Here is a 9,131-nt window from a genome sequence, read left to right on the forward strand (position 1 = left end):
TCGTCTAAAATCAATAAATAACACCTTTAAAAAATAAAGTAAAACTCAGCATCAATTACCTGTCAGGGGCTGAGTCCCTGTTCTCACCAAATCTGCCAACAGTCTGGCCAGTGGCGGCCCTGGGTGAAGATGAGGAAATGGGGGCGTTGCGAGAAGAAAACCTCATCAAAGGCTATGGGTCCGGTTTGAACCACACTCCCAACTGCTGTGGTTTATTGGGCCTGTCAACACAGAACCCGGCTCACAGGGCTGTTTGGGGAGGATGAGAGGAGGCAGTGTGTGCAGAGGAGCTTGGCACAGATTCGGCTCTAGGAGAACACAACAAACATTGACCGAGAGGCTCAGAGTGGGGTCTGGACCCACCCACGTCTGAATTATCAGCTCTATTTTCTGATTGCAAGCTCTCTGGCCACTTAGTGTGTCTAAACCTCATTTCCCCTGTGTGGCAAGAGGGATAATAATAGTTACCTGGAAGAGCCACTGAGAGCCCTGGAGATAAAGGATGTAAAGTGTCTGTTGAGAAGTGGATACTCAATAAATGAAAGTGATTGTTTGGGATTATCTTTTATTTCGTGTCATTCAGACAATAGCTCTCTGCCCAGCCCTGGTGTGGAAGGCTGGTGATGGGAGCCAGAGCCCTGGAGGCCAGATCTTGCTTGGGCAGCTCCTAGCACCCCCTGCTGGCCGGGTCAGCCCCTCAGTGGGCTCTGGCCCTAGAAGGGCTTCAGAGGCTGGGACGCCGTTGCTAGGCTCCGGTTGCTAGGCAACGCACTGTTTCTTCTAGCCTGGCCAACGCCCTGAGGGCCGTAGCTGCTCTGGAGTAGCTCCGGCCTCCTGCAGCCTCTCTCGCAGACCTCAGAGCCACTGCGGAGGGCAGGTGAGGGTGGGACCAGTTGCAGTTGGGCCCCAGAGGTGGTTGGGAGTAGAGCCATGTTCTGTTGGGAGGTAGGCAAGGCCCAAGGAGCGGAGGGAGAGATAAGGAGTCTGACTCTGGGAGTGAGGGTGTGGCTAAAGAAGCTCAGAATTCCTGACTGGCCATCAGTCCCCAGAGGTGGCCTGCGGGGTTAGGACGGGGAGAGGGGGGCAAGGAGTCAGGTACCCTGGGCCTGAGTCCTGGTTCTACCCTATTATGAGCCAATCCTCCGTCGTTTAGAAGTTCAGTTTCCAAGCTATAAAATGGGGAGTTCATAATAAGGTGTGGAAAGGCGAGCTGAGACAAGCTTACGAGAGATAAGTGTTGACGATGACCAGTCCGGCCTTCAGTTTGAGGGGTGGGTGTTGGGGGAGAGGGCCGGCCCAGGGCCTGGGGCCGCTGCCCTGTCCAGGCTCTCTCTTCCTTCCTAGGCCTCCTGGGGCCTGCCCCACAGCACCATGATGGGGAAGCTCCCCCTGGGGGGGGTCTCCCCTTATGTGAAGATAAGTTCGGGGGGCTGTACGGACCCCCTGAAATTCTACGCTACCACCTACTGCACAGCCTACGGTGAGGTCATCTCTGTGCGGGAGTCACCCCCAGGACACAGGCAGGACTGGGGGGGGGGGCGTTCCTGCTGGGAGAGAAGGGGCCTTTCTGGCCTGTCACACACTCAGGGCGACCCCAGCATACTGAACTGATCGGTCCCCTGAGCCGCTGGATGATGGTGGCCACACCCATACTGTCGGGCCAGCCCCGCCCTGTCGTCCCTGTGAGTCTGTCCTGTGATTCTGTCACACTGACCTTGTCCCCATCTGATGGACTATTCTCGCTGCCAGAGTCCCAAAGGGCCGGACATTCAAGGCTCTAGCACACGTGTTCCTGCCCCTGGCTCTGGGCCCCTTGGGGGAAGGGGTGCTGGCCTTGCCTCTGCCCTCTGCTCTCCCACTCTGCTGACCTTGGGCCCTGCCTCCTTGCTTCCCCTCTGGCAGGTCGGGAGGAGTTCAAGCCCCGCCTAGGCACTCATAAAGGCACCGGCTACATATCAAATTACCGGCCTGTGGTCTCCTCCCAAGCCAGCCTCAATGTCCTGAATCATCCAGCCATGGGGTACGGTCTGTATACCCGCTTCTCAACCTCTGCCCTGCAGGGCCATAGTGCTCATGGACATCCATGCATGAGGACCCTGAGCCTTGCCCGCCTAGGTCTGGGGCCCTGGGGGGCTCAGGACATAGGCCTAGCCTGGAGCCCAAAGGGCTTTTGAGGCCTCTGTGGGAGGTTTGAGGGAGGCTGAGAGATAAGCATTACAAGCCCTGGTGGTCACCACTCCACTCCTGCCTTCAGGGAACAAGGCCGGGACAATTTCCAGACGGTGACAAGTCAGAATTACTGCCCCCTGGAGGTGCCTGATGGCAAATACCCACTGCCCTGTAACTTGTACCAGACCAACTCTGGCTACTCACTGGAGAAGGCCAACTTGGCACCCTCCACCAATGAGGTCAGTGCTGGGCCAGGGCCAGGGCCAGGGCCAGGAGAGAGGGGAACGCTAAGCTGGGGTGGAGGAAGAGCTGGGATGGGAAGAGTGGGGATTCCTCCAGCAGAGTGGGACTGCCCTAGCAAGAAGCGGTCAAGGCTGAGACACCTGGGGATGAAGGAGCCACAGTGTGGGCTTGGGGAGCCACTCACCTTTATCACCTTTTCCTTCATCCCCGTCCCCATCATCACCACCTTTCCTACCATCCCCACCATCACCCCATCCAGGTCTGTCCCAGGGCCCATCTCCAGTCCTATTTCCCAGCCCCAGGGTCTCCACCCCAGGATCTCCACCCCAGGGTCTCCACCCCAGGCTCTCCACCCCAGGGTCTCCACCCCAGGATCTCCACCCCAGGCTCTCCACCCCAGGGTCTCCACCCCAGGATCTCCACCCCAGGGTCTCCACCCCAGGGTCTCCACCCCAGGATCTCCACCCCAGGGTCTCCACCCCAGGGTCTCCACCCCAGGATCTCCACCCCAGGGTCTCCACCCCAGGGTCTCCACCCCAGGACCTCCACCCCAGGGTCTCCACCCCAGGACCTCCACCCCAGGGTCTCCACCCCAGGACCTCCACCCCAGGACCTCCACCCCAGGACCTCCACCCCAGGCTCTCCACCCCAGGGTCTCCACCCCAGGCTCTCCACCCCAGGGTCTCCACCCCAGGCTCTCCACCCCAGGGTCTCCACCCCAGGGTCTCCACCCCAGGACCTCCACCCCAGGCTCTCCACCCCAGGGTCTCCACCCCAGGGTCTCCACCCCAGGACCTCCACCCCGGACCTCCACCCCAGGGTCTCCACCCCAGGACCTCCACCCCAGGGTCTCCACCCCAGGACCTCCACCCCAGGACCTCCACCCCAGGGTCTCCACCCCAGGACCTCCACCCCAGGGTCTCCACCCCAGGCTCTCCACCCCAGGGTCTCCACCCCAGGACCTCCACCCCAGGCTCTCCACCCCAGGGTCTCCACCCCAGGACCTCCACCCCAGGACCTCCACCCCAGGGTCTCCACCCCAGGGTCTCCACCCCAGGACCTCCACCCCAGGGTCTCCACCCCAGGACCTCCACCCCAGGGTCTCCACCCCAGGACCTCCACCCCAGGACCTCCACCCCAGGACCTCCACCCCAGGCTCTCCACCCCAGGGTCTCCACCCCAGGACCTCCACCCCAGGACCTCCACCCCAGGGTCTCCACCCCAGGACCTCCACCCCAGGACCTCCACCCCAGGCTCTCCACCCCAGGGTCTCCACCCCAGGGTCTCCACCCCAGGACCTCCACCCCAGGGTCTCCACCCCAGGACCTCCACCCCAGGACCTCCACCCCAGGGTCTCCACCCCAGGCTCTCCACCCCAGGGTCTCCACCCCAGGACCTCCACCCCAGGCTCTCCACCCCAGGGTCTCCACCCCAGGACCTCCACCCCAGGACCTCCACCCCAGGGTCTCCACCCCAGGCTCTCCACCCCAGGACCTCCACCCCAGGGTCTCCACCCCAGGACCTCCACCCCAGGACCTCCACCCCAGGGTCTCCACCCCAGGACCTCCACCCCAGGACCTCCACCCCAGGGTCTCCACCCCAGGACCTCCACCCCAGGACCTGCACCCCGGGACCTCCACCCCAGGGTCTCCACCCCAGGACCTCCACCCCAGGACCTCCACCCCAGGACCTGCACCCCGGGACCTCCACCATCCCACCCACATCTCCAAGCCCACATCACCGTTCTCACCATTGTTGTCACATTTGCTTTTGTCATTATCATCCCCATTTGTCTGTCTGCCCATCATTCTTATCATCACCATCACCAGCAGATATTCATTCATTCATTCATTTATTCATTCATTCATTCATTCATTCATTCATTCATTCATTGAAACAATGTTCTGAGCATCTCTTCCATATTTGAAGGTGATAAATACCAGGGAAAAAACTACAACAGGGAAGAGGCAGGAGGTGAAGCAGAAGTGAAGGGGTTGGAACTGCAAATCAGGAGGGTCAGGAAAGGTTGCTATGGAGACATTAGACAAAGACTTGGGGAAGGTTAGTGTTCTCCTCAAATGCAACAGTGTGAGGGAGGAGTGTTTCAGGTCAAGCAGACAGCAAGTGCAAAGGCCCTGAGGTGTGATGCGGAGGGGGAGGTTGTCTGATATGAGGAGGTACAGCAAAGAGGCAGGTACTAGAAAGCAGTGGGGAGCTGGGGGGCCTTGAGAATGGCTATCAGGACTTGGGATTCTACTCTGAGAGTTCTATGAATACTGCAGGGCTCTGAGCACAGGAGGGAGAGGACCTGACCTCACTGGAAAGGGACCCCTTAGCTCTGTGCAGATACTCTGTAAGGGTCAAGCGCAGACTCAGAGTCAGGAAGTGATTGTCATTCCCTCACCAGGTGGGTAATTGGTCGCTTCCTCCTCCCAGGTCAGGAAGGTCCATTTTGACACCCAGGACTACGGGCCCCAGGCCATCACAGGGCTGGAGCCCAAGCACATGCCCCTGCTCCACCAGCAGCAGAACAAGGGCTCACTGGAGTGGGAGAATGCCCGCCATGTGAGTGGGCGGGCCCCAAGACAGGCCTGGACTGGACAGAGGGGCTGACCTGACCCACCTCTTTCTCCTTCTTCTGCTCTGACTCACCCAAGAAGCCAACTAAGTGTGGGTTCAGGGCACCTAGAAAAACTGGAGGGAGCGAAGGGTTTGCTATTTCTAAGGCAGCATCAAAGTGGTCCTATGGATACCTTAGGATTTAACCCTGGCTCCCTTCGTCCTTCTCCCCTGTCCAGACACCTTGAGTCTGGGCACTGAACTGTGAAGCGAGCGCCCCTTTTTTTCATCACTCTTTCTTCTCTCAGTGGAGACTCCGGGCCCCCCTGTCACTGCCAGGAGTCCAGTGCGGGATACGCCTTCGTTTCCATTGTCACAGGGGACCCGAGGACTTCTGGCACTGGGATGCCTGGTCAGGGAGGAGTCTGTGTCAGGGATGTCACCAGGGGTGTCACACTGGCCCTCACCTCTCAGACCGTATCACACAGGTCTGCTCAGGGCACAGATTTGAGAGTGGCTACCGCCACTGGCCACCTTCCAGGCCCCAGCCTGTGTCCTCCACTGCTCCACCCTCTGTGTTCCAGGGCCCACGCTTCATGACTTCTGAGTATAATTCCAAGTATCTCAAGGAGCCTTCAAACCAGACAGGTGGGCAGTTGTCTGAGCTCACACGTCCCTACCCCTGACTCCAGCAGAGACCCCTGGGGGACCGTAGCCAGCACAGCACTAACACTGGTGGAAAAAAGGAGGACATACCGGCAGCGTGGGGGAACCATCTCCCGGGGGTTAACCTGAGTGCCTTAGGCCTACCAAACCCCAAGGGACAGCTCCCTCACCCTGCGGAGCTGATGGAGCCTGGCCACAGTGACCCAATGGCCGACAGGCCTTGCCCTCCCTCCTGCTCCTCACTCCTTCTCTGCTCCGGATTCTGGATTCCTTCTGGTGCCCACGGTCCTGGGGGTTCAAGACTCCGGGTCCTTGGAGCCCGCTCCTGCCCCACCCGCTGGGATTCTGAGCCTCTGGGGGCCCCGTGAGGAGGGGCAGGTGGCTGGGGAGCCCAGCGTGGCTGTCTTTTACAGATCTCTTGCAGAAGAACTCAATTGGTGCCAAGGAGGAGACTGGCTTCACTGAGGAATCCACCAAGAACCCCATAGTCTCCCAGCCGCCCTCCCAGGCTCTCCCTGCGGACCCAGTAAGTCAGGCTGGGCCCCTCTAGAATCCCAGGGAGATTGAAACCATCCAGGCTGGTAATTCCTAGTTTAAAAAAAAAAAAGTAGAGCTGCAGAACCTTTTGTTCAAACAAAGATAAAAGAGCTTGGGTGAAACCTACTTCTTTGGCCCAATATACCCATTTTATTGATGAGAAGACTAAGGTCTCAAGGAGAAGTCATGGAGCTGAGGTCACTCAGTATTCAGACAAGAGCTCTGCCTACTGGTGCCCGCTCAATGCCATGGCCTCCTCCCAGTTCCCCCCAATCTCTTCCCGCTCCTTGACCACCCGGTGACACCGTTTGTGCTGAGCCCCCTCTGTGCTCAGGACAAGGGAGCAGCTACCTATGTTGGGCTGACACTCCTCTGTCGGCCTCTTTCCAGGTCCCACTTCCCGGCCAGAGTGTCACCAAGTCAGACTTTCTCCCCGTGGGTCGCCTTCATGTAAGCGGGGCCAGGGGAGGGATGCCTGTCCTCGCAGCTAGGTGCTCTGTGGGACAGTTGGGACGTGGGCTGGAAGGTGCAGCAGGGCCCACACTCCGTGCCAGCGGCCGCTTTGCCGCCTTAGGGCGCTGCGCCCCTGCCCCAGCTGGCCAGAGGCTCCGAGCGGGAGACGAGCTACAGCCGAGTGAATGGGAGGATTCTCGGCTCTGGAGTAAGTGGCCTCGGGGCCCCATCAGAGGAGGGTCACTCCAGAGGGAAAGGGACAGAAGTTTCTTGGACCTAGGGTAGTCCAGAAGGATGGGAGGAGAATCAGGACATTTGGCCCCGTGGAGGATAAAGGCCGGGGGGCTGGAAAGGGAGGGCGCTTTAGAAAGATTGAATTTGGCGTGGCTGGAGGGGAAGGTCGCAGTCACAGGTCCCGGGCGGGTTGTGGCTACAGGTGCCTCTGCCTGACCTCCCTCCATCCGTGCTACCTCAGCCTGGTCACCCAGCTACCCTTCTTGCGGTTCTGTCGCCTGCAGGTGGCCCCTCCTGGCCCAGAACTCAGCAGCACGAGCCACTGGCAATTCCAGCACCCCCAGCGGGTACAGCAGACGAATGTCAGCCTCCTCGGCCGGGAGAGCCTGGGGAACAAGGTGAGGCCTGGGCGACCCACCGCCACCCCCACCATCTCCCCTCCTGATCTGACAGGTCCCCCCTCTCTATCACGCTTTTGCAGGAGCCCACAGGGTACAGCCTTAACAACACTAGCTACGTACAGCGCCCCTCGGACCCCGACAGGGATCATCGCTACCTGACCACCTACAACCAAGGGTGAGCCCCTTCCCTGCCCAGAGCTGGGGCTGAGAAGCTGGCACTAGAGAGGGAGACCGGAACAAGTAATGAGCTCACAGCCTATGAGGGAAACCGACACGGAGGCCGCCTGTGCTCTGTTGGAGCCAACACGCCTGGGGGGAAGGGCAGGGAGGTGGGGGAAGGGCAGGGAGGCCGCAGAGGCCCCCCCCACTGCCCGCCTACGACCCCGCCCACGACCCCTCCCGTGCGGCAGGTACTTCGAGAACATCCCCAAGGGTCTAGACCGGGAAGGCTGGACTCAAGGTGGAATCCAGCCCCAGAAGCCTGGAGGCTACGCCCTCAACCAGCCAGTCACCCGCATGGAGGCCCCCTCCAACCCCACGGAGAACCCGAGGCTCCTGCACCCCTACGCGGGAAGGTAGCTGCCCTCCTTCCCACCGTCCCTCCCTCCCTCCTGCTCCACTTCACTGTCCTCCGCTGGTTCCGGGCCTTTCCCCAGCCCCTCCTCCCTTGCTCTGTCTGTCTGTCTGTCCTTCTGAGATGCCCATTTCCTCTCTCTGGCTGGTTCACTGCTTCTCCTGCCCACACGTGTCCCCCCTCTCCCCAGTGGCCCAGAAGCCAGTTCCACACCTGCCCCCAGCCAGGCTGCGTGGGGGCGGGAGGCAGGGCACACAAAGCTGAAGGGACTGTGGTTGTGCCTCACTGTGATGCCTTTCTGCTCAACTCAGTCCCTCAAAAATTACATTTATACCGATGGCGGCCGAGTTGGCGGGCAAAGAATGTCTGTGGCTTGGCTGCTCTGTCGGCATGCTGGCCCCTCGGGGTCAGGCAGGCGGAAGAAAAGGCCCCGCTCACTGCCCCAGCCCTCCCTCGTCTTGTCCCCTTCCTCCCTGCAGAGGCGTGGTCTCAGCGGACCCCTTCTACGGCTCCATACCTCACAGCAGCCGCTTCCACGGGCCCTACTGAGCCCGAGGCCTGGGTAAGGCCTGGGGACTCCACCTGCAGCTGCTCACCGTTTGGGGGTAGCTATTGAGGGCCAGCCTCGCCCCCAAGCCCTGAGTCAAGGGAGCCCTGCTTGGGGACCCCAACCCCAGAGTGGGCGGTGGGCGAGTGCACAGAACCACCCAGAGCCCTCAGGCTTCGTGTCCCTTCCCCACAGGTCTGCCAACCCAAGGGGACAAGAGCCGGCTACTGTCCCTATTCCCACCCCAGTGTCTCTGAGTCTCCCCAGTTACTTTCCTAATGAAATAAAGAGCAGCGATGCAGAGCAGTGCGACCGTCGCTGTCGGGGGAGCTGGGAAAGGAAAGGTGAAGATGGGGTGGGGTGCAGGGGTGGAGGGGTGAGGGCCAGCTGTGGAGACAGGGAGGTCCGCTTGGACTCACTGTGACACTATGGACAAGGCCCTTGGTTCTCCAGGCTCAGTTTCCTTCCCTGTCAAGGGGGTCTCTTATGCACTGTGCTACATGCTCTGTCAAGCATGGGAGGGAGGAAGCCCCAGGGAGAGGGCCAGGGAGGAGGGGAGGCAGCGGTGTGTGGGGGTGGTTGAGAGGCCTCAGATGCCTGGTCTATAAAATGAGGATGGAGTTCTGGACAGGACTTCTGGGCCTTTCTGGGTCCCGCACTGGGTGGTTTAAAGGAGAGGGGAGGCCCTGGCTGGTGGCTCAGTTGGTTAGAGCATCATCCAGAAACGCCAAGGCCGTGGGTGCAATAC

The 9,131-nt window shown here is 60.4% G+C and overlaps 1 protein-coding gene across 1 annotated transcript; it reads left to right on the plus strand.

Moving 5' to 3' along the window:
• The first annotated feature begins 809 nt into the window (after positions 1–809).
• Positions 810–8,661, plus strand: SAXO4 (stabilizer of axonemal microtubules 4). Its single transcript, XM_066254026.1, has 14 exons — positions 810–877; positions 1,345–1,480; positions 1,903–2,020; positions 2,255–2,408; positions 4,849–4,977; positions 5,556–5,619; positions 6,051–6,163; positions 6,565–6,624; positions 6,749–6,835; positions 7,146–7,259; positions 7,343–7,437; positions 7,673–7,837; positions 8,316–8,398; positions 8,579–8,661. Exons 2-13 carry the CDS (start codon positions 1,372–1,374, stop codon positions 8,383–8,385), a joined length of 1,278 nt encoding a protein of 425 aa, XP_066110123.1. The 5' UTR covers positions 810–877; positions 1,345–1,371; the 3' UTR covers positions 8,386–8,398; positions 8,579–8,661.
• Positions 8,662–9,131: the final 470 nt, after the last annotated feature.

Source organism: Saccopteryx bilineata, chromosome 1 (genome assembly GCF_036850765.1).
Source record: "Saccopteryx bilineata isolate mSacBil1 chromosome 1, mSacBil1_pri_phased_curated, whole genome shotgun sequence".
Taxonomy (NCBI): domain Eukaryota; kingdom Metazoa; phylum Chordata; class Mammalia; order Chiroptera; family Emballonuridae; genus Saccopteryx; species Saccopteryx bilineata.

What these genes read in the sequence shown, in the direction of transcription:
- SAXO4 (XM_066254026.1), top strand. Translation starts at nt 1,372, where the DNA reads ATGATGGGGAAGCTCCCCCTGGGGGGGGTCTCCCCTTATGTGAAGATA. An exon ending in AGGCTCTCCCTGCGGACCCA is followed by an intron (nt 6,164 to 6,564) that starts GTAAGTCAGGCT and finishes GCCTCTTTCCAG; the next exon opens with GTCCCACTTCCCGGCCAGAG. An exon ending in TCCCCGTGGGTCGCCTTCAT is followed by an intron (nt 6,625 to 6,748) that starts GTAAGCGGGGCC and finishes TTGCCGCCTTAG; the next exon opens with GGCGCTGCGCCCCTGCCCCA.